The sequence below is a fragment of the Anser cygnoides genome, chromosome 7 (assembly GCF_040182565.1).
Source record: "Anser cygnoides isolate HZ-2024a breed goose chromosome 7, Taihu_goose_T2T_genome, whole genome shotgun sequence".
In the NCBI taxonomy this organism is placed as follows: domain Eukaryota; kingdom Metazoa; phylum Chordata; class Aves; order Anseriformes; family Anatidae; genus Anser; species Anser cygnoides.
In genome coordinates this window covers 35509144-35533788 of record NC_089879.1, presented here as the reverse complement: position 1 = coordinate 35533788, position 24645 = coordinate 35509144, and the positions used below count along the sequence as shown (strand labels likewise).

The window sequence follows — 24645 nt, the reverse complement described above, 5'->3', positions numbered from 1 at the left end:
ATTCCACATCTCTAAGTACAATTACTTAGAAACTTCTACAAAATTTTCAGGTGTATGCAGTGAGGAAATGGATCCATACAAAATGCTTAAACAGACATTTTTTTGATAATCAGCATCTGTCACTATTCTAGCAATATTGTTTTTACATCAACTTGGATTTACTTACGGTTGACTTCATGGTCTGTGTGGGCTAAACTGTGCCAGCAGACTTGTAAATTACTCAAGCTGGAACTGAGCTGGAAACCTATGGTAAAATGTCATTATGTTCTCTATAGGCTGGGTCAAAACTAAAATCCCACATTCAAGGCTGTCTTGGGGAAAAGATTTAACTGTAACGGCTAAGGCCTCATTTTATCAAAGGAATCTGAACTGGATTCCCAGAGCTGAGTGCTGAGACAGGCTGGATTCAGATCAAGACCACCTCTAATTTATATGGCAGGTATGCTCCACAGGCTTACTGCACATTTCCTGTAGTTTAATCTCTTTACAAGTATCTGAAAGTTCTCCAGTTTTACTCCATTTTGTAAAAAAGCAACTCTAGGCAAAGACTGCCAACTAGGGAGCATTTTGTGCCCATGTCCAGTCCTGCCACATTTCACCATAGCCTGTCACCACTCTTTAGCTCTTTAGTGGCCTGGATGTCATAAAAGCACACAGTCAAGTGACAGTATGCAGGTGATTCCAACAGATTGAATTTGTAGGGTTTGATTGAATGCTTGGAATAAAGGATCATATGTTTTGTGTTTTGGCATGAATATATTTTTAAATATATTAACAGAAATATTAACATACATTAATAGATATCAATTAAATTAATAGAGAATTATATGTTAACAGAAAAATATATTAGCATATATTTTACATATTTTAGCAGAGAATTTCCTTCCTGTCTTCACACTTTCAGCATACTAAAACAAAGATTCTCCACAAGCCAATTTTTTTACCAGAACTCCACACTGGACTACTTCAGTGCTGGAAAAAAATCAGTCAACTCTTTGTCGCTCAAGTTTTGCCTTCTATTATGCATACGACTTCAGAGTAACATCTCTTTTAAAGACTTGTCATATATGAAAACAAATATCAAGTCTGCATAACACTACCTCAACCAGCTTTTCCAGAGAAATGTCACTCTCCCCAGGGTTCAATAAACACTGTGGAGAATGATAATTGCCTAAGGAGCATTTGTATACTTGAAATAGAACCCTCTTGATCCAACAGGGGGCATCCTACATCCCTACTACAGTTTAATCTCAACCCTGAAAATAACACATGGTGCCCAATTTGACATGGGAATAAGGAAATAGCATTTTAAGGATTGTAGAATATTTTCAAAATGCATCATTCCAACAGCAAAATTATTTGTTCTGTAGAATTATCAGTCTAACTGGCCTGTATGAGGACCAACCCTGTCATGTACAATAAAGTACCTCCAGAAAGTACTTCCATGAAAACAAATGTCAACCCTCTGATACTGAAGTTCACAAGAACAGCTAACATATCAACCCAGCCTTATACTCTGATTAGCTCAAGAAATTATCCCTGTTTTGTATGTCATATATACAGAATACCACATTCTATTTTGACTCTGGTCAGGAATATACGGACAATAATGATCTCCATTTCTTTCTACTTCTCTCTCTCTCTCTCTCTCCCCTTCTTTTCTTTTTTTTTTTTTTTTTCCCCTCACATACAAAAAAAAAATTGAATAGAAATTGCAGAGATATGGATTCAGGAAGAATTTGAGGTAGTTCTCTAATTGCATATTCTTGAAGGGTATATTAGCACCACCAGATTAGCTACACATATTTCCTAAAGTTATGTTGACACGCCTGCCTGACAAATAACAGTGATACTACTGGTGGTACCCAGTCTGAATCTCTGCTTTGGTCAGTACAGGCTCCAGAATCAAAAAGCCAGATGCAACCTACACCTCTTATGGCCATTGTGAGGGAAAGAGTATCCAAAGCACATAGTCACCAGTTTAAATAAATAAATAATTTGCTAATATATACACATATATGTAGGAAAAAAAAAAAAAAAGTATACAGAAAACCATTGAGATACTGTCTACTCTTAGGTAAAAAATGAACTTTCAGTTGTTACCTTTGCACTGTTTTGGCTCACAGTTTTTCCCCTTTTCTCTGAATATTAATCGTAGAAAGAAAAGTAATTTATTATCATGACAGAGTTACACGTGTTACTCACATTATTTTATTAGAGTTTTTGTTAAAAACCTTAAGACTTTTGCTTGTCTCACTTGGTTCAAATATCTTTGTCCATTTTAAAAAAAAGCACCAGCGGAAGTTTCTCTACACCAGCTCTGCTTCTATATTATTTATATGGGATCCAAAACCCATTTTTACTAGAAACTCAGATGATCAAGACAAAGGCACCAGTAAAATGTTATGTGATATTCTTTAGGTAGTGAAAAATCAAGTGGCAACCATTACATGTGTGGCATGCTATCCAGTATACAGTACAATTACACTGAAAATTTACATCAAGCTGTTTTTTAGTTTTCAGCCTTATATTGACTGTTTATTGTCACTCATTCATCTATATATTACTGTTTATGCCACTTACAAATGGCATAATCTCTGTAAGTACTTAAACAGCACTTAAATACTCTATACACATCTCCATAATCACTTAAAATTTCCTACACAATATTATTTACTGTAAAGCTAGACAGATCAATAAAAATTCTTTGCTTTCATATTGGAATTTCATTACTACAAATATCAGTAGAAACAGCCATCCTTTCCTGTAGGGGTTTTGAACGCTTTTGAACATCTATATCTTGTTATTTGCTTCTAATAAATATTCACGTTGACGTGATTTTTTTCATCAGACAGAAGTGAGAAATAATTCAAAAAGTTGGCATCTGTGGTTTGTGGTGGGGCCAGTCTGAAATTTAAACCTGCAGATATATATTAAGGTCTTCCTCTAAACTGCATTATAACAGAAAAATGAATTACCTGTTTACATTTGAAATCACAAAGTACATGACCATAAAGGACAAACATCTAAGTAAGCTTAATAATGTGGAATCAGTTTCCTCTCTTGCAAGGAAACTATACTGAAATGTGTATTACAAGATACCTTGCATAAGGACTTCCCTTCCTTATCTATCCTGACAAACATTCCACTAGTAAACAAAGGATATCTCGTGCTTGGACTCATATGAGGAGAGTCCTATAGAGCTGAGAATTGACAGAATACTACTCCTGGAGGAAATGCTTGGGAAGGCTCTGCTGCTCCCCTGCCTCCCCTGGCTGTACTCTCATGAACACCTGGAAAGAACTTCCATAGGTCTTTTCTAGATTGCAAGAGAGGTTTCTACTCTTTGACCAAAAAAAAAAAAAAAAAAAGAGGACATTTCTTCCCTTTCATGAATTTAGGCTCATCAACATCTAATAATGGAATCTAAAAACAAAAAGCCTGTGATTCTGATCAGTTTTCAGTAAAGTTACTGTAGGTGCTGGACACTAAAAATAATCAAGCGGGGTTGAGAATGGAAGCAGTACTTCACATGCCACATTTCTGGCTAAGAGAAAGTTGCAAATATGGCTTCAAGTCTGTGTTTGAATGACTGCTATAATTCCAGGAATCCTTTTCCATGATTCTGTGGCAAATCCCTTCCCAGCATAATACTGGTTTTATGAACTCTAAAGAAGATTTGGTAACAAGGGGCAGACAAGGAAGTGAAGTAGCATATAATAGTGTCTGAACATGTGAGTTCTTAGGCACACGCTAGAAATAGCTAGGTTGATAAATTGGAATTACATGGGAAAATCTTTCTGATATTTGTCTTCTAGGAAAGAGATCCCCAAAGCATTATTTAAAGTAGACTTAACACAGATTAGATAAATACATTTAGATAAATTAAATAATTAAAACAGATTAGATAAATAAATTTAATAGTGTCATGTACATATAAATATACATATACATATATTTATATATATATATATGTGAAATTATTTCGGAAAAGTTTTAAGTTACCATTCTAGAAAGATATCTTCATACAGGAACAGTTAGAAGAGGAAAAAAATGCAAATTACTGTGGCTTTTTAACAGATATTATTTCTAAATATACAGCTTAATATCCTAAACAAAGTCGTGCACATACCTTTTCTGCATTTATTTTTGGTTATGGCGTAAACTGTTTTTGAGCAAGCTTCTTCTTGTCAGTAATTGAATGTTTGTTCATAAGAATACCTCATATACTTGTAGCATTATCAATCTAATCCATCTGTCCTCAATAAAAGGAAGAAACAATTCCACATATTTTTCCAGCACCTATATGACACTGTCTAATTTCAGAGAAATCTCTCTTTTTTTTTTTTTTCCTCCCCTCCCTCCCCCCCCCCCCCCCCCCCCTTTTTTTTTTTTGGTTTGAGGATACATTCTTTCAAAAACGGCATTCTATCTTTGCCCTCATTTGGAGAATTAGTCAAGGAACAAGAAAACTGCCATAAATTTACCAGAAATAAAAAGTCCTATAAAGACATCTCATTACAGAGTTATAGTTCTGCCACTGTATTTTAGGAAAACTCTGTAAAGTCAAACAGAAAATATATATTTACAACGTTGAGATAGTTCATCTTCCAATACTAACCAGTACTCATACTCCTGTATTAGTATTATAGTATTCAAAATTTAAAGTTGAACAAAACCAGTCCTCAAATCAATACGAAGAGTGCAGTCTCAACCATACGCTCATAGGATATACATTAGAACTCTAACGAATGTTTGCAAAAGATCATGTATTCTTAGGACATTACCTAAACTAGATATTATCTTACTCTTGTATCCAATTAAGTCAGCATAGAAATTCTATTTTATTAATCTTGTCCTGTTGAATAAAATTAAGTCACAATACCTAGACAAGACCAAAGCTTACCCTTCTTCCTTCAATAACAAAGACTACTATGCCCTTTGTAAAGTTCATGGCTTTACTTTTCTGGGTTTGATTTGTTCGGATAGTAAAAACAAAAGCTGTAAAAATACAGCATAAGGAGCACAGCAGGTATCGAGACCCAAGTGAAGGGAGTGCCTCAACACAGCCTGCATACCCAACTCTGAGGATGCTGAAAGCTTTGGATGTTGTAGGCAACCAGAAGCTACCAAGTTTTTAGAGAGTGCCTATTTTGGAAAGGCTGGGATGCCTCCAATTTACCCATGTCAAACTTCAGGATCAAATATGTTCTGATAAAAGAACTATTCATTTAGCTTTACCTTAATGCTGTCAAAGTTTACTGGCAGCTCTCCAACTTAGTAGTGAGTGTTAACTTCTACACTTCTACAATGGATATCACAGACCAGGATTTAATTGGCTAGACCTAAAATCTTGCTTTCTCCCGGAGCCTTACTAGCTCCAGTGGAATCTACTGGATATGGACGCTTTGCATCTCTTCCACATTAAAGACAAAAGCAGTGACATTGATCTCTGAAGTCATGTATGTCCTTTTACAAAAAGTACAACCTTTATGCATATAAATAACCATCTATTAAACAAACAATACATACAAAAGAAAAGAAAGATAGTGGAATAGTGCTCAAGAGGCTGCCTGTTATGGTATATAACTTTCAAACTATCTACTAATCCTGTCATATATTATCTATATGTTCCATTTTCTTGAGGTTATCTTCATAATCAGGATGCTATCACAACTATCATGGGCATTGGAACTATTTTTAATTTTAATTTAAAGAGCAATTAAAGAAAGACAATGGATACACAAGATAATAAAGTAAGTGATTAGCAGCATGCAAATGACATAGGCTTAATGATAATACCCTGTTCTATTCTCCAAAGGGCCTGTTGAGAGAAGCCCTTCCTACATGTGGTTGTTCAGCTAATGTGCCTCAGCCTACAATTACAACATTGCTGACACCATTAACCACTGAAACAACATCACTTCATGAGATCCTTGTTGTCTCATTAAAATGCAAAGGGTCAGGTAATTTACCAGCATTGTGTGTCTACTTCTGTTGAGGGTAATTAACAAGCATTACCCAGCACGGACTCCTACTGAGATCTAGTGAAACTCTCTGAAATATTAAAAAACATTTTTTCATATATTTGATGGGAATTTGAAAGATTAACAATTATAACCTCAACACACCTTTGTATTCAAGAGCCCTAGAAATACAGAAATATAGATATGTTCTTACTATCACAAGACTTTATGGTTGGTTATTTTAGAAACTAACCTTTTACTTTTCAAAAATTTACTCTTGCATACTTGGATCTAGATATGTATCTCCTTCTGCTATTAAGACTGTTTAAAACACAAAGAGGCAGAGCAGCAAAAGACCTTGTAGTTTCTTGAAGACTTAAAAAACAAATGTTTTTTTTCAAAAAGACATTTTTCTGTTAAACGCAGAGATTGGAGTAGTACAGCCAAATGTCCACGTTACCTTTCCTCCTAGTAATTAAAAGTCCATACCAACATTTCAAGCAACCTTGATGACATTCACTATTGGTTTACATCTCGTCAGGGAGCAGAATGGTCTCTTATTCTTTAAATGGAAGTTTTGGAACATAAAACACATTCCAATAAAAGTGAACAGAAAATTATGAATTCATTAAACTACTTTGGTATCTTGTGCTATATATAATATTTATATTCCAACTACTGTAAAATATGCTTTAATATCTTTAGGCAACTAAAAGGACTTAAATATTTATAAAATGGCTAAAGATAAAGTATAGCTCTCTTATTCCTACATACAGATGATGTAAGGCATGCAATCAAAGACAATAACACTTTCAACCCATTTGTCATCTTAAAGGAGCCTTTCAACTTCAGATCCCTTGTGTGCAATCTACATAAGAGTTGTTGCCTACATAGGCAACTCCAGAGGAGTTTGCTCCTTAAAAACTACCAAGAGTGCTATACTTCACATAAAACAGGGTTTTCTGAAAATGGAGACAAAACTATAAATTTGCAGGCAAAACAGCTCCAAGTGGGGCTTCAAAATACTGCTGTATTTATCTCTGGGACATCTGGGAACAGGAAGCATTTTGATTTAATATTTCATAACATAGAGGCAATTGCTTCCTTGCCTGGTGTATAATTAATGCTCATAAAAAGAGCAGGTTTTTTTATTCCTCAGCATCAGAAATGCACAAAACAGTACACCTTCATAATAGGGGGTTTGCTTTCAAGATGTTGAACAGCAAATAAAAATAAAATAGAGTCACCGTGGATTTATATCAGTCTTGGGATGGTTAAATATATTTATAGTATGTGTGAAATCACGTGCTTGATATACGGTGCTATCTACCTCTTTTGCCCAGTTTTATCTTTCTCTGGCTGAAGCAGAAGGTATCTTGAAAGCAGAGGAGGAACAAGCAATTGTGAAAGTTTGATGGTATTTGAGCTAGGACCTTGCAGCATTTCTCAAATACAAGGAAATTGCATCAAAGAAATGTCTCTCTCCAACCGTTCACCAACACATTTTTAGTTCATAAGCACTAGAATCACAGAACTCTTTTTTTTTTTTTTTTTTTAAAGCAGTTTTTCTCTCCACCTAGCAGAACTCTGAGAGAGACAGAAAACCCTTCTCCATGTGTTCAGGTTCCAGCAGTTAATGCTAGCATCCAGCTACAAGGAAAATACAAGAAATGCAAATGGTGCTGTGTGGGAACTTTTCTCTCAAGGGGGTCTTGTGAGGGCTGGAAGGCTGGCTGTGTCCTGTTTGACAGAAGGGAATGACTCCTAACATAGATGGCTTCTATAGCCCCTGAAACAAAGTTAAGTGAACAGCCTCTCTCCCATCTAGCCTCTTTAGTTTATTTAAGTCACAATCTTGCACATAATCTAACTTTACACAGGTGGATAGTTTCATTGAAGTCAAAGAGATTTATTAACCTGTATAACATTAGGCACATAACTTACATTTTTGAACAACAAAGCATCAGACTATAAACTTGCCAGGGCAAAGGCCATATTTTATCCTTGTATATATCGGGACTATGACAACAAGCTCTTAATCCCATCCAGAGCCCCAATGTGCTATCATCAAATAAATAACAGCTATCAGTTGATCCATCTGGTTCAGGAGGATAAGAAATGATGTGTATGATGCCAAAAGGTAATACTGAGTTATTTATCACAGTGACCTCATCTTAAAAAAATTATTTATTTTTATTATTATTTTTATTTATTTATTTATTTATTTTGGTGTGCAAATTATGATGTGGGACCCGTGGTGGGAAGTTAGGAAACCCTTATCTCATTTTTCAGTTATTAACTTCATTACCTAGGATGAAGTTTTGAAAGCTAATAATGAAACAGAACTACAACAAACATTCCAAAAAATCAGTTGGTTAAACAATAACAACCAACTAAATACATTTTTTTTAATAATCAGATTATGAATTTTGTTTGTCTACACAAAAGAATATTTACACAAACTGATGCTAGCAAAAATACGTGGAGCACTCAGGAACACAAAACATAAGACTATCCTTACCAGGTGTAATCCCTGCACTAACCTACCAATCCTGACAAAATGATCATCCTGATGTATTTGAAAGTAAGGCCTTTAATTTTTACTTTTTCATATGATATAACAAATGAAATGTAGGAAGCAATGCTGGAGTTGCCACAGATTATTGAATTCTGTAACAGTCTAAAAGATAACTGCATTTATGATCATCAAACTTTGTATTTTGAACTCTTCACTTTAAAGCTCTTTCTCATGACTGTAAAGTCAGAGAAAAAATTCAATATTTACTAAAAAAAAATACCCTTTCAGGATTATTCATATCAGAAATTTACTTTTTGCCTTTTGAACTTTAAACATTTCTAACAACACTACAATACAGTTATCTCTGAAAATGACACAGAACCTTTGCTAACTAAACATTTTCAGACAGCATTTATCCTTTCTCTTCATTTAAGGACTTTCCCTTATTTCCAATCCTGATAACACTATTGTTCTCTCTCTTTTGCTAACATCTTAGATAAAACAATCAGGAATAATTTATTAGTAGAGGTGAAAAATAAATCATTACCTGCAAAGACAACAGAATGTAGATCTGAAATTGGTTTTAATGGGAGTTTTCTTGCAGCAGATCAGGAGACAAAGTCCACCAAAAGTTGCAGTAATATAAGACTCAACCAACAGGTTGAGAAATGAATCTAACGACACTCAGTGGCTAATGAGTACCAACATCTTCTCTTGTCATCTTCCTAAATCAAAGCTTAGGCTTGCACCAGGAAAAAATGATGATGAAAGCACCAGTGATTTTTAAAGGAACCAGATCAAATGAAACTAAACTTGTACGAGGATATTTAGCTTGTATAATCGGATACACGTGAAAGTCCGTGTATAAAATCCTGTGTATGTTTACTTGATTTTATAGGATTTTCCCCAGAAGAATCCTACCATGATGTATGAGAGATGTATTACCCTGGAGTTCATCCTCTATTTTTTATTCTTTCTTATTTTTCATTAGAGGATCTATTATGAGAACTGTAAGTGGAGGCCTTAGGAAGATCTTTCATGTTGAAAGGGAGTTCCTAGGGAAAATTCTCGTATGTTGAAGTCCTTCAGAAAAGACCTGCAATTGCTACTATGTGGAAATACAACTACCTTGCTGTACTGTGATTTGTCTTGTAATGTCCATTAAAAATATGTTACTATACAGCCTCCCCTTTCTGTCCTTTAAACCTGCTTGAAGCCATGACTGCTTTTTTTCTTTTAATTTTTATTTTTCTACTGTTTAGTAAGTGCTTTTTTAATGAAATGTACTGCACTTACTATGAGGGACTCAAAATAAGATCTAAATCACTAACCAATAAACAAAAATTATTGAGTTGGGTATCTGAAGTTACTACCCAGAGGCTACTCTGGTACAGTATTTATAAATCTCTAAACAGTTAGGTATAATTGTCTTTCTGTTTTTTTGGGAAGAAAGCCAAATAGCAGTTTTAGTTACAACTGAAGAAAAATATTTTGTGTTCGGTCCTGTTCATCTGGTGGCTGAACCGACAAGTAAAATTCCCACAATGTAAGACTGAAACAAAATAAAGGAAACATGAAAAATTATATGGAAACAGTCATTAGGTGCTACTTGAGGAAGAAAGGATGGAAAGGTCAACAGAAGGAGGGAAAGGAGAATTACTGGGGCTTTCCCAACATATTGACCAAGGCAAAGACCATCCTAGACTCCTTCCTGGGTGTCTTGGAGAAATGTTATTGCGAGGGTACACAAATGCTTACCATGGATCTAGTATTCTTTGGGCTTCTCTCCAAACTACCTCTTGATAAAATAATCTCACTTTCTGGTTGAGGGCACAGACTAAGAATTGGAAAGAAACAAGGGACAGTAAAAACAAATCTCCAGTACCTGAGTGTGGCTTTTTCTTTTTTTTTCCACCACCACAACTGTACCTTTGTATGAACAGTTCTAGAGGAAGTGAACGATATAAACAGGACTTCTTTTATCACAAATAAGACATCTGACTGAGATTATGAGTCATTTTGTGAATAGGCAGGAAAAGCTCCAACTCTACAGCATTTCATATTTCAGAAGCTGAGGTATCTTAAGGAAAATGATAAGGTTTGCTGCAGCTTCAGTGGGATATGCTTTGGCCTTGTGTCCTTAGAATTTACATCTCCCAAAGGCAACAAACTGCCCCGATGATTTCAAAAAGTTCATTTTCAGGACACCAGTCTGTACCCTTTACATTTAGTGGGTCTAAGGAGTTGCCAAGTCAGCCTTGAAACCTTCAAAGGCCCTGAGACTGCTTTCAGCAGGAGAGCCTTCAACGACACAAGTTCACTTTGAAGAAGTGTCTTGTTCATTTTGAATAGAATTACATACTACATTTTATGAAAAGAAGGTTAGCAAGTACTTCCAGAACAGTTAGTATGCTTTTCCTTCTAATGTACGTTGCTTCATAGTTCTGTGTAGTCATCAACTAGACAGCTGATGATGACTGTAGATCTGACATCTTAGATAATTTAGTTTTATTTGCTCTGGGTAATCCAGTGTCTGCTGTAGCTCTGATCCAGTATATATTTTATTTTCTGTGCCTTGGAAGCATAAGGACAAGCGAGCTATTTTTTTTCCTTCTTCTTCTGGAGGTTAAAGCAGAACACTCCAGTCAGTTCAGAGGAAATTTTGGCAGGATCAGTTAGGACTCAAGGCTAGAGGACGAAAGTGTTGTCACAATATTTACAGAACGTCTGGATAATTCATTCTACCCAGTCCAAAGCCCAGATGTATTTTAATGGTATGAGGAGACACTAGCAAGTCTTTGTTCCTGCATGTATGCTTAATAAATTCATCTTGACCTAGTAATGATAAAAATTCAGTAGATTTAGCTTCCTTATGGAAATTAAATAAATAAATAAATGAATGAATGAAAGAAAGAGAAAAAAAAATCTGTTGGGAGCTGGAGGTCCTGTTGTTACAGAACTTTGCCTATGAGGAAGCCTTGCTGTCATATGTCCACCCTTTTTTTTGTTTTACAAGGCCTTTTCTCTCAGAACTCATCTGATTTCAGTTGTTGGTGCAATGCTACTTCCTTGGTTGGAAAGGGGATATTTAGATGGATACAGAATGTTGGCTAGTGCTGAATGTTTGTGCAGATAGGTTTGGAAGAGACTTTGCTGGTAAAGGAGGTGAAGAGGGTGAGACTTTGGGGAAAAGGGAATGAAATCCCAAAATTTGGGGGGGTTCTTTTCCTCCTACTAATAGAACCACAGAATCATTAAAGTTGGAAGAGACCTCTGCGATCGATCATCTGGTCCAGCTGTCCCCCCTACCACCAGTACTGCCTGTGTCTGCACACACAGGACTGAAAGCAAGAGCTGAAGTGTGAACCAGAGCCATACCTGAGGTCAATGGACTGTTTACTATCTCACTCATTCAGACAACTGATTGCATTAGTTCCCTCTTTTGTTTTCTCTTTTTTTCCTCTTCTTCTCCTCTTAATTGTCCCTAATCAGAAATCTGTCAAAATCCTCTCATCTTCTCTGGACAGAAGATCACTCAAAAACACAAAATGAAGTAAAAAAAAAAAAAAAAAAGGAAAGACAGCTAAAAAAGAACAGCAACAACAAACAAAACCACTCCTTGTTTTACTTATGGTGTAGTGGGAGCAAAGAGGCATTTCCACCAAGCAGTTGAGCATCCTGAGCCCCTGTGAGCTGAGGTGGCAGGTCACCCTCAGGGAAGGGCTGCAGAGATGCTCCTGGTTTGGCAGTAGAGAGCTGCAGCCACTGGCCACAAACCCCACCAAGCCCATGGATGTGGGCACCCATGGGTGCCTGCCTGTGGCTGCCAGAGCCCCCAGCTCCTCCTGGTCCCCCTGCCTGAAGCAGGCTGCCCACAGCCCTCCTTTTGGAGGCTTATACAAACTTTAAAGTTTGTATAAGCTGATGTGAACTGGAATGTTTACGCAGAATAAGTACATTGAATAATACACAAACGTATAAGCAAAAGTACAGTGACTGTTCATGCTGTAAATAAAAATGCTTACTTGCTAGTAATAAGCTGTGAGGTGGTTCTAGTATGCCACTCCTTGACCAGCAAAAGTTGAATCATGTTGTTTATATGATTTTCACAATAGTTGTGACCACTGTGTTAAAAGTTCATTTTGTCAACTAAAATGCTGCACTGGATATAATTTCTGGTAAAGTTTGTGCTATCTATTGGTCTAATTGCTTCCAAAAAACTAATCATTGCATTCGAGGTCTTTCTAGAAAATTTACTGCACTAAAAGCAATGCAACCAATTCAGTAGTTATGGACACCGTAATCAGAGAATTTACTGGGAAGATACTTATGAAGCAACTAATTTTAGAAATAACACCTCCTAGTCAGTGCTCCAAACTAAAATAGCCTCCTGGTCATCTGACTTATATTATGCCTTGTTTCCACAGAAAATTTGCAGAAAGAGTCACCTTTTTTACACACAGAATAATATTTGTCTGAAGAAATGGACAGGAATTCCAATGAACTAGCCTATTGTCCCTCTGCTTCTCTGTATCAGCACCACTGAATAGGTCTAAAGGGATTTAGACCATGACCTCAGTCTACATTTCCTGAGCAATAGGGGCTGTACCGTAGGAGCAACCTGAGTATTACAGTCACAGATCCATACAACAGTTCAGGCTGGAAATGACATCAAGTGATGTCTAGTCCAACTTCCTGCTCAAAGCAGGGTCCGATATTAAATTCCTTTTTTTTTTTTCTTTTCTTTCTTATTCTGAGCGTTTTCCATATTTGAGAAGTTTCCATATTCTATTCAAGAAGATATATTTCTGAGCCTCTGATACTTGGCTCATAATTCTAAATTCCTGATTAGAGTGTGAAGACAAAGAACTTAGTCTTAGTTCTCCCTCCCCTTGAGGTAAAACTATCTCTAGGTCAGGCTCACAGGGAAACTGCAGACCAAAACACTACCCTTTCTACACCTACATTTAAAGCAGGGCTGGATCCAGAGGGAATATTTGCTGCACCACTTCCTATGTTTATCAAAGGTAGGGCTTCAGCTGCATAAGCTGCAAGACCCTTCAGGGATGGAAAGATGATTAATTTTACACTGATAGTCTTTGCCAGGGTGCTTATGACTGCTTTGCAGCTGCTTTGCACAGCCACAGTTGGTGTAAAATAGCCTTTGGCTACCAAGGAATCAGTCCCCTACTCTCAGCAAAGACTGAAAGATTTTGATCAACATCCTTAAATGGGATGAGTACATGTCAAAGCATGGGAAGACATCAGCTTTGAGTTACTTCTAAGTGGCTTTTTGAGCAAGAAGGCACAGGAAGTATAAAGAGATTTAATTTAAAATTTTTGCTCTTTTTGTTTAACTTTGTGGCTTGTACTACTCAGCTCTTTTTCTCTCTGGCTGCAATGTGCTTTACATAAAAGAGAAATGTTTTTATACCGAGGCTTAAGGTATTCCAAAGTTACTATGACTTAGCTTTGACTCTATAACATCAACTGCCCTGATAAGAAAACCACTGAGCAGGGGATGGTGAGCAAGCAATGATTTCATACATTTTTAGGACAATTTTAAAAAAACAGAGAGAGGGGAAAAAAAAGAAAGAATGAAAAAAAGAAACAGATTCATGTTCATTCATTTTTCCTCTGCAAGATGTGCTTTGTGATATAGCAGAGACACTACGTGACTGTCCCTTTAAAAGCCATCATACCAATCAGCAGGTTTAACTGTCAGGGAAGCTGATGTAGGGCTCTTTGAATTACTGAGTGAGGGATATTCTTCTTGCCAGGTCCTGTCCCCTGTAGGCACTGCAGAGAAGTATTATAGGGCAGTCCTTACCTTGGGAATTAGCCTGCAAGACCCCAATGCTGTCATCAAACTGCATAGATTTGATGTTGAGTGACGCCAAGATGCATTCCTTGTCCTGCAGCGAAGCATCATCAATATTATTCTGATTGGCTGACAGGATAACGCACATGTCGCAGAGGTTGATGTTGACAGCCCTTAAATCAGCCCGACTTAATGGCGTACCCTTCGGCACAGAGAAAAAAAAAAGGGGGGGGGGGGGAATTGCAGGAAAGGAAAAAAAGAAAAACAAATTAAAGATTGAGAAGGAGCTTTGGGAAATTATTTAACAAGTATCTTTTTTATGCTCTGACATTAAGCTGGTCTAACTATGTGCCAGGGAATAGGAGATGTGTGCTAATCTAAAGGGTAGTTGGTGCTGATGGCAGCATTTTGGGTTCGGTCTCAATACTCAGTCAAGCTATTACTAACAAACAAGAAATAGGAATAATGCCAGCATTCTGCATCTCATCGGTGACTTGAAATTGTCTTGATTTAAGTTGCTATCATGTGGCAACCTCTGGCGCTCTGAATATAACACAGGGTGTGTTTTAAATGTCTATTTATCTGCTACCAAATCGCAATGGTCTTGGGCAAAAGAATAACAATTTAAACAGGAAAGCATTGTGTGTCCTAGACATCTGAAATGCAATCAAGATAAAGCTAGTTTTTGTACCTGGAGCAAGCCACAAAAAAATTAATCCTTTTCACTGCATGTTTTTGGTGCTTCTAGAAGGAAAACACATTGATCTTCAAAATTGTGTGATTAAATGCTTGGAAATAGAAACAAGACTAACTAAATGGTCACAACTAATGCACGAGTCTCTGTTACCACAATCCTCAATCAGAGATTGCAATATTGAAAATGAAACATTGCGGTAGATCATGGGTTTCATAGTTAACACAACTAAGACGTGACACAACCCATTATGTTTGGTTTACAACACTTGCCTTTCACATCCAACAGTCCATATCTCTAGTTAGAACATATTGTGTCTATGTCACAGAGGCTGCAAGTTCCAGGAAAAAAAAAAAAAGTATGGAAACTAGATTCTGCTCTGCTGCCTCGCATGGTTTGGCATCCAGAGACCCTAATGATGAGAAAGAGACTACGCTGTCCCCTTTTTACACGACTGTCACAAAACAGAGTCAAGACCCTGTTCTTCTATCTCGTGATCATTCACGGTGAACCACTCCACCAAGAATATTCAATGCAAAAGTGATTTTAAAATACGCCAAGTGAAGGCAGGGTTCAATTCTTCTGCAGTGATGGCCAGCTAGTTTCAGATACCAGCATGACTATTTCAAGTTACTTTCAAAAATTTTAGGCCAGAACCCCTGTGGAAAACAGCATCTATTGAAAGGATATGCTTTCATTGTAAAATACTCAGAGCTTAAGATATGATTATTCTTGCCACCTTAATTCTGCTCTTTGTGTCTGTACTGTGCACCAAGTGAAGCAGGATTCCTGTGGGGAAAAATAATATGTAATCATGTAATTAATTGAAGGCTTACTCCTACTGATTTTATGCAAAGGGACAGAATTAAAGCTGCCTGAGGATATTTAAAATTGGCATTTGCCTACTTTTTACGAGTTTACTCAGCAGCTTAAACACAACTTTCAGTACAAACTTTGTATGAAATTTTTAGGTAATTTTTTTTTAAACACTAACAATTGTTTTTATGTCTAGCTGTAACCACATTCCTATCAGATATAAGCAGCAACCTTACTTTGTGAACCAAAACACTGTGAATAAAGAAATGAGTTTGAGTGGCCTCCATTTAACACATGATCTCTACCAGCATGATCTCAGTAACTTTATTAGACTTTTAGCAGAATAATGCTGATAACTTTTACTTTATATCACCATTTTGAAGCACATAGGCTGAAGAAAAAAAAAAAAAAAGGCCTTGAAGTCTGTGCAGTCTTCAGCTCCCTTGATATATAAGATACAATAATTCCTTTACGTATTCTGTATTTTTAAAGGTATACTAACCAACAATTTAGGCTGTATAACCTGAAATTAGACCAAAATTTTCTACAGCTGGACGCAAACTGGGGAAAGTAAAGGTGGTATGCATTTCCTTAATGCCTCTTCAGAATTCAGAATCAAAACTTTACAAACACACGTTACAGTAATGTAACGTACTGGATACAGCTGGATTCCATTTTGCTCACAGATCAAATATTATTATTTTGATTCTGATTCCTTAGTCTTTATCCTTCACAGTGACTGGAATTAAAAGCGATTGGCAGGATTAACTGACCAAATCTGATACTGACACCATTTCTGTGACAGCAGAGAATCTTGTGACACCATCTGTTGGGTCGGTTTCCAGAAAAGAAAGCCAGAGGCTAACACTAAAACTGCGTTTACAGTAACAAGGACATACAGACTGAATTAATCATAAAGTGAGGGCAGTCTTTCCATTCTATTGCTATTTTCCTGATTATTCACATCAGATTACATCCATTATTTATTTATTTTCAATTGCTGAAATGTAATTATTAAGAACAGGTAAACTCCAAATTTTTCATTCTGATTAAAACACCCACCCTCACTTTACTCTGTATAGTCTAGAACATTGCTTTCGTGCTTTTACAATGAGATCATTTCCCTCCTGCCTGCATCTTTGTGGGTCATTTATAGCTACGATCATGCTAGTGATCTGATATGTGTCTTCATTTGTTTGTACTGGAGCTCTTGTTTCTACATTTTGTGCACATAAGTGAATGATACTGATACATAGAGTGGAGAAATAGGACCTCTGAATGGTGGTTTTAGTGGCTGTCCCTACTAAAATCAATAGGAGCTTTTCACTGATTTCAAAAGGGTCAGGGTTTTGCCATACTTCCTCAACTGTCTTTTAGAATGGGTATGGCAGAAACTGAAATACTACAGCAATGTTCCTATAAAGTTGGCCAACCTACAGTAAGTTTTTATAAATTTAGACACCTATTATGTAGATAGAATAATGATTTTTTTTTCCAAAGGTTTTGCGAGTATAAATGCAACGATAATGTCATAAATAACTACTGTCATTCTGTGATGGAAGTCACATAAGAACTGGCTACATGCAGCGCACTACAGTGAATGTTCAATATATAACACAGCTAATACATTTGATAGCAGCTGAAATTCATCCAATGAGGATGACGAGGCACTGAACACTGCGGCAAATATCTTCTAATAAGGTCTCACAGGGCTCTCTTTTCATAGACACAGTAAGGGAAAAGCTAAGTCCTCAGGCCTATAAGTAGACAAAGGTAAAAAAAGCCTAAGATCAAAGTCAATATGAATCTGTCCAGCTGGTGTCCTAAATCACAAAGTATCAATAACATGGCTTTGGACTTACAGGCAAGATTGAAACCTTTGGGAAGTTATGCAGCGTCTCCCACTCCCTTCTCAGGTATTCAAGTGAACCCACAAACACAATGTGCTTGAGTTCATGGTAGTGAAAGTTGCTGGCTCGTAATGGCATCACTAAATTTCTTAATCCAATCAAAGCAGATTTAACATCCCCAAATATGCAAACGACTACATGCCCACTTAAAACTGTCATCGCTGCTTCACTTCGAGTCTAAAAAACAAAACACAACAAAACAAAAAGACAAGGGAGAAATGAAACAAAGGGAAGCTTAAATCAGATATTGAGTTTTAAACCAGGACAAATACAACTGTCAATGTTGTTCATGCACAAAGAAGCACTTTGATAATAGCTGTTCATTTTTACACTTATTTATCCTTCATTAAATGTGCTCAGCAGAAGAAAATTCCATTCTTGTTCACAAATCCTTCAGCATTCAGAAAGACATTGTACTGGACCAAATTCTGATCCTGTATATGTTGCTGCACGTGTGGATTAAGACTCTGGTTACAACAACAGAAGCACTACGGATTTAGCTATGAATAGATTTTGACCTACTGTGCATTCAGCCATTAGAAGGGTTATAGGAAAGAGATGCAAAACCATGCTTTAGCTTACAAATCACTAGTGTTTTTTCAGGACCAATCTGAAAAGCAATGTGTGAGTGCTCAGTGGTCTTAATAGGGTTTTTGTGGCATCACAGGTATCTTGTGAGTTGAGGACCATATTCTCTTATAGTCAATGTTCTCATTTTAGAACAAGCTGCTACCACACTGAGAAGCAATCGAAGAACCCTCTACACTGCTCCGCTTTACCATAGATGCCGACCATACTTCAAGCTTCTCTCAGAAAGAAAAATCTAGCATGCAAGATCATGACTAATACTAACTTCTCAGGCCAATCAGACTTCCTGAGTATTTGGATAGACAGAAAGAAACAAATCTCATGAAGTATATTTAACTGATGTTCAGAATTATCTTCTTGTCTCAGTGACAAGAATTACATTTTTGCACTAATCTCACCAGTGGTAATATCAGTTGAGCAGGCAATTCAAACACCAAGATGATTACATAAAGTCATTAGGAAACCATGACCTTCATTTCTGGAGCCAATCTTAGCATTACTGCACTCCATCAAGTAACTGAAAATCTACTGATATCATATTGCCAAGAAGTTTTGCCAATGAATAAGACAATGGTGAACTGCATAATTTACCTCTCACTTATCCATAGTATATGTCCTGTTTCTGAATTGTGGAAGCATGACAATGTGCAATATGGACTGGAATATGTAGCAGAGATGTTCATTATATAATAAGAAGGGGAACTCTGATTAGAAGTTCTCTAATCTGTTAAAAAGAATACAAGCTTCCAGTTTCTCTTGGGCAATTAGCCTGACTTTTGTACAATTCTACCATAAGAGTGGTCTTGGCCCTTCATACAGAAGAATACAAGAGTGAATGCTGAAGTTAAGCATGTAAGTTGCCCCATGCCTCTACAGATAGGTCTGCATGGACTACTGAGACTTTAGAAGGCAGACCAAGTCTTTAAAAAAACATATAATAAAAGGCACTGCACAGTTGTTAATCTGTACGTAGTCATGTCTATCTGACTGTGTCAAAAAGAGGAGTCCTTACTACCTGATACTGCTCAAATGTTGCAGAGCCAAGAGACGTTGGGCAGGAAAATGAATTATTTCCCGACCAAGGCATCATCAAGTATCAGTTAGAAGACAACCTGGGAAATCTTCAGATTATGTACTAAACTGTATTTGTGTGATCTCTAAGGACAATGTTAAATTTTCATGGATCTGAATGTAGACATAAATTGTGAACTGTGAGCTTGAAATGGTGTAGGGAAGCATTTTGTTGGCAATGTCTTTATTGGTGATACTGCACAAAACAAAAAGAACCTGGCCAGACTCACAGATTCACAGGCTAGTAGGAGGAAAAACTGACATGCCATCATCAAGAGATAAGAAGTGAGGGACTCCACAGTGACATTTTCAGAGAAATACTCTGAAGAGTGGGACAATATATAAAGGTTGTACTAAGTCATCTTCTAAAATGTGTTCTGAACATGAAGGCAGATTTATATCGCTGTCTGTTACAAAATATTGTGCAGCAGGGTTGCTCCTCCTTGCCTGCTGAATACATATATATAAATGCATACTAATTAAAGCTGTTCAGCCAGGCTCTGTCCCACAGCTCAATCTCTAGAATTTGGAATTGACTTGCTTGACTATCTAAACACCAATACTGCAATTCTGAGCAATGTCGTATTTAAAACAGAAACCCCCAAGGAGAAGTGGAAACAACCTTTTTACCCCTGATCATTACAATAAACCAGGGCTGTCACCATCATTGGCTACACCATACCACAGTGCAGGAAAATCTAAGATAGCAAACTCAGGAAAAGCTTTATAAAGTGCAACAAAGTAAAGATCCACAAGGGAGTTCGTTTCAAATATCATCAGTTTTGAGAATGGGATCTGGAGTTAGTTACTTGTTACTCTTAGGCATGAGTACATGAACACAAGTGGCACAAACCTTCACTGAGCAAAATAGACTGTGATAGGCCTTCTAATTATTTTTAATGACTTGATGCTTCCCCAGTTAAACAAATGAAACAAACAGACTAGGCTCACTGCAACATGCTAGAAAAGCAGACTAGTAGTACTACTTACTCTGGCCTATCTGGGCATCTTGACATGTTGGAAATTGAGAGAGAAGTTTTAAGAGAGCAAAATTCATATAAAAAAATAAGAGATAATGCAAAGCAGCACTTGCCTGTATTAGAATCATTACTAAATTGTGTAAAGACATAAATGGGTTACGTAAACATTTAAATATTTCCAGCATGGATTCTCTAAAGATTTAAACTCGATATTCAAATTTCAGTTTATGAAAAAAGAAAACAACAACAAAAAAAAAGCAGTATATTTTGGACTGATTTTTTTATTATTGATTCTGGTATACAGATTTATATAATAATAATAATAATTCCTTAACTAAAATGCTAGCTTCAATTTTACCATATCGTGTTTCTGATTTCAATATGCTAGTTTACAGGATAGTAGAGATTAATTTATCAATATGTTAGACATCAGTGCTATTTGTTCAAATAATCTCTTTTCAAACACAACTTATCATCAGTACCTACCAAAATGACCTTTTCAATGTCCTTGGCTGGACACCAATGAAACATCCCAGTAGAGTCATATTTTTTCACATTGGCATCCATATTGTCAATCTGTTCATTGCCAGGAATTAACAAGGGGTCATGCCTGGGGAAAAACAAGTTGAGGACAATGTAAGTGGAAAATATTATGAATTATGGATGGAAAAATATCCCAAGAGCTGTGTACAGAGGGAAAAAAAGTAAAAAATGAAATGTATTTACACTTTAACATGCTTTCTGTGCAGGCACTTTAAAACAAAGGCTAAAAAGAAAAAAAGATTAAGTTTTAAATTTTGGGTGCCATTTGAAAGATTTTACATGCTCTTTCCACATCAATGACCATTTAGTTTTAAACAGGGCTTTCTGACACCATCATGTACATAAAAGGTTTTTTTTTTTTTTTTTGCCAGTCCCACCCCTCCAAAATAAATATCAGGGTTGCTATTAGCATCTGCAATGAAGTAGAAAGGATAGGAATAGAGCCCCATGCTGACTGACCGGCAGAAGTATGGAAAGCCAATTACTTGCTTTTACCACATATAACTTCTGACGTGATGCTCTTCACAGTAAAAGCTTTAACAGGCTGCACTTTAAATATTTTAGCAATTTGCCCAATCATATTTTGCTTTTCCAAACTGAAGCCCTTTAAGAATTCAGCAGTATGTCATTTTAGAGCGGACTGACTAACAAATGCCCACATCTGGAATACATGATTTTAATACCAAACAACAATGTCCATTTTCTCTGACAACTGTATCTGTAATAACCTCCTAAGTGTGTGGTGTTGTTATTTTTTTCCTTTTGTGTGTGTGTGTTTTCTAGCAAGATTTGAAAACACAAGGCTTCTCAAAGGAGAAGCAAATAAAAAGACATTTTCATAAATTTGCTTCCAGCAGTACAGCTACACCTAAGCACAGATTCATACAATACACAGTCCTTTATTTATACGCTGAAAAACAAAACAAAACACATTGGGCTAAGAATTTCAACACTCTCACACTCTCAGATGTTAGTGAGGACCCCTAAGTGATTACATTATACAGCACAAAGCATTAGATGGAGGACCTTCTTCACAGAGAACCAGGTAAACTGATCCCTGAAATCTTACAAGTAAACAAGGAACTGATCTTTCTCTGGCAAAACTACGGTCTTTACTTTAGCTTTCTGTCATGACTTCTAGAAATATACTGACACACAATTGTAACCTTTCAAAGAAGACTATATTTCTACTGTAAGAATGTGCCAAATATTCAGAGACAGGTAGACAAATTTTAAAGCAGTTTCCTTTTTGAAGACTTTTAAGGAAATGCCCATATTGGCTGAACTCTCAAAACTGGAAAGTTTCCTGCTTTTCAAGCACTTGAGCCAGCAGACTGTGGTAAGACCCTTTCTTTTCAACTGTCCACTAAAGGAAACCTTGAATGTTGTGCATGGCATAGGTTAATTTACACTGAATATAGGACGATAAGTTACCATATTTAACACAGTTACACTTGCATGACTAAGAAAGGTATAATCTCTAATTCCTTCAGGGTGATTACTTTGTGTAATTTCATAGTCACTGATCATATAGCCATTGAAATCAGTGGAACATTCTCATTCATTTCATTCAAACAGGGTCAACTCCAAAGATGGTAGCTTAAAAGAACTTGAGAAACTATTAATATAATGATCCAGTTAAACCAGAGTCTCTTCATGCTTTAAGAAACAGCAGTGCAGTGGACAGCTAAGTCATAAATCGGACATTTGGAAAGAAGAAACACTATGTTTTCAAAGTTTTTTTACATTCACTCAACAGAGATAGAGTTCAATGCATTTCACTGGCAGCAGAAGAATCTCTAGGGGACTGCATGCAGTCTCTGACCCTGCTCCAGGTTTAGTAATGAAAGTTTTTGCAAAATTGTGCTCCCTGTTCTGTGGGAGACAGAGGTGACTTGTTGTCACCCGTACCAAAGTTTTTTGTTTTGTTTTGTTTTTAATTTCTATAAAAATATCCAGACTCTGCATACTTTTTTACTCCATTGGTGAGTGAGCTGCAACCACGGCAATTTAGCTTGAGATCTGACTCTAATGCTGTTCGTAGTGTGCTCCTTTCTCATCGTACTTGCACGTGGTACAGTAAGGTCTGCAGCCATGGATGCAATACTGTTTGAAGGTAGTACTGGAGTTCAGACATTATCCTGGTTATTGTTTTCTGATGGAATGCGTTAGCTACGTGTTTCCTAATAAGAAACTTTGTCAAAAGGTGAGGAATCTTCAGGAGAAATGTTTTTCTTTGTCCTTTTTTTTTTTTTTCTCCTCAAATTTTCATAAGACAATTCTCCATGAGCCTTTCCTAGCACAGCGCTAAAAAAAAAAAAAAAGCAAAGTTCATTGATCAAATATCCTCCTCTCGTTCTTTTCCTCTGAGAAACCAGATGCATATGGGAGGGAGTTTTCCCCTTTATCAGAAAAACTACCTTAAACCAATTTGTAAAAAATGCACCATTCTAATTTTCTAATCAGTGTATCTTGACTGCTCTGAGACTTGAAACTAAATAGATCAGTTGAACCTTTCACAAAAATTAATATTTAGCAATACTGTAATCCCTTTCACAGAAAGGTTACAAACTGAAATATAATAACAGATATCTGACTTGAAATGATGACCAACTGCCTTGAGGTCTGAGTCAATTTTTAGTACATGAGTGCTTAAAGCCTAGTTGTAGTCCTGTCTTGGATAAGGGCTTTGCATCCTACAAGGGAAAATTTAAAGTAGTTTGTGCCAAAGATAAATCAGAATTTTACCTCAATACTTTATTTTCCAGTTACATTAGGTTTAAACACAGGAGTGCTGTAGATGGCATGAGGAGTGTGAATAATCAAATATAAGTTTCCTTTTGAAGTTTTAGATAATATGTATATATATAGAGAGAGAATTAATATGTGCACTTATTTGTAGGATGATAAACTATTTAGATCCTCTACTTTCACTGTTTGGAGTACAGCAAGTGGTGGTCTTAAAAGCAGCAAATTGGAAGGGGCACAGCACATAACAAGGAAGTATGCTAATAGAGCCTGTTGTACTATTTTTTTGTAAGATAATGGATTATTGCCTGAGAAGGAAACTGTGATAAGACTAGCCATGCTTTGTGTTTCAGAATCTGTGTTTTTTACATATAATTGTGTCCATTATATTGAATGTATGAATCTTCTGAGCTAGGCTAATATTTTCATCTCTTTAGTCAATGATTTTCCATCCTCCGGAAAGCAATCTCTGAAGATGTCTGCAGAGGTTGAAAATTGTTTACAACTTATTGTTTCTAGGGTCAAACGTTGTCCTCAGATGATAGCGGATACTTAGGGAAAAAAAAAATATATATATCTTTGGACTTGTTTGTTTTGCTGTTGTTGTTTCTTAACCCATGTTGTGTTTCTGAAGTACTATATTAACAACATAGTATTACTAGTTTAGATATATACACATTCATAAATCTGGTGATCCAAACTTGTTTTGCGAATAGTAAAAATTAATTAAGACAGATAAACAGAGGCCAAGGCTGTCAAATCTGCCTAAGGGGTTTGGACACCCTCTTCCCATTAACATTCATACTACACATAGCATTATATTTGTCCTTACAGCCAAATCAGGGACTGAATGTTTCTAGAGCATTTCAGTCTGCCTCACCCTTGAAAATGGCCCTGTCAAGCTATGCTTGAGTCACATTGGCAGGTTACTCTGGAAATACTTGTATTAGTGCTGTAGTTATGATGTCCTCCAGGGCTATAATGCTATCT

General features: G+C 36.5%; 1 protein-coding gene across 29 annotated transcripts in view; it reads right to left on the bottom strand.

Annotated features, from left to right (window-relative positions):
* The window catches only part of KCNMA1 (potassium calcium-activated channel subfamily M alpha 1), a 475240-nt gene that overhangs the window by 35729 nt on the left and 414866 nt on the right, over positions 1–24645 (bottom strand). For all 29 annotated transcript variants that reach the window (XM_067000548.1, XM_067000549.1, XM_067000550.1 and 26 more), the window contains 3 exons: positions 20851–20974; positions 17678–17902; positions 14315–14507 (listed from right to left, as the gene is read on the bottom strand). In XM_067000548.1, coding sequence (XP_066856649.1) covers positions 14315–14507; positions 17678–17902; positions 20851–20974 — 542 coding nt within the window. The remainder of the gene's footprint in view (positions 1–14314; positions 14508–17677; positions 17903–20850; positions 20975–24645) is intronic.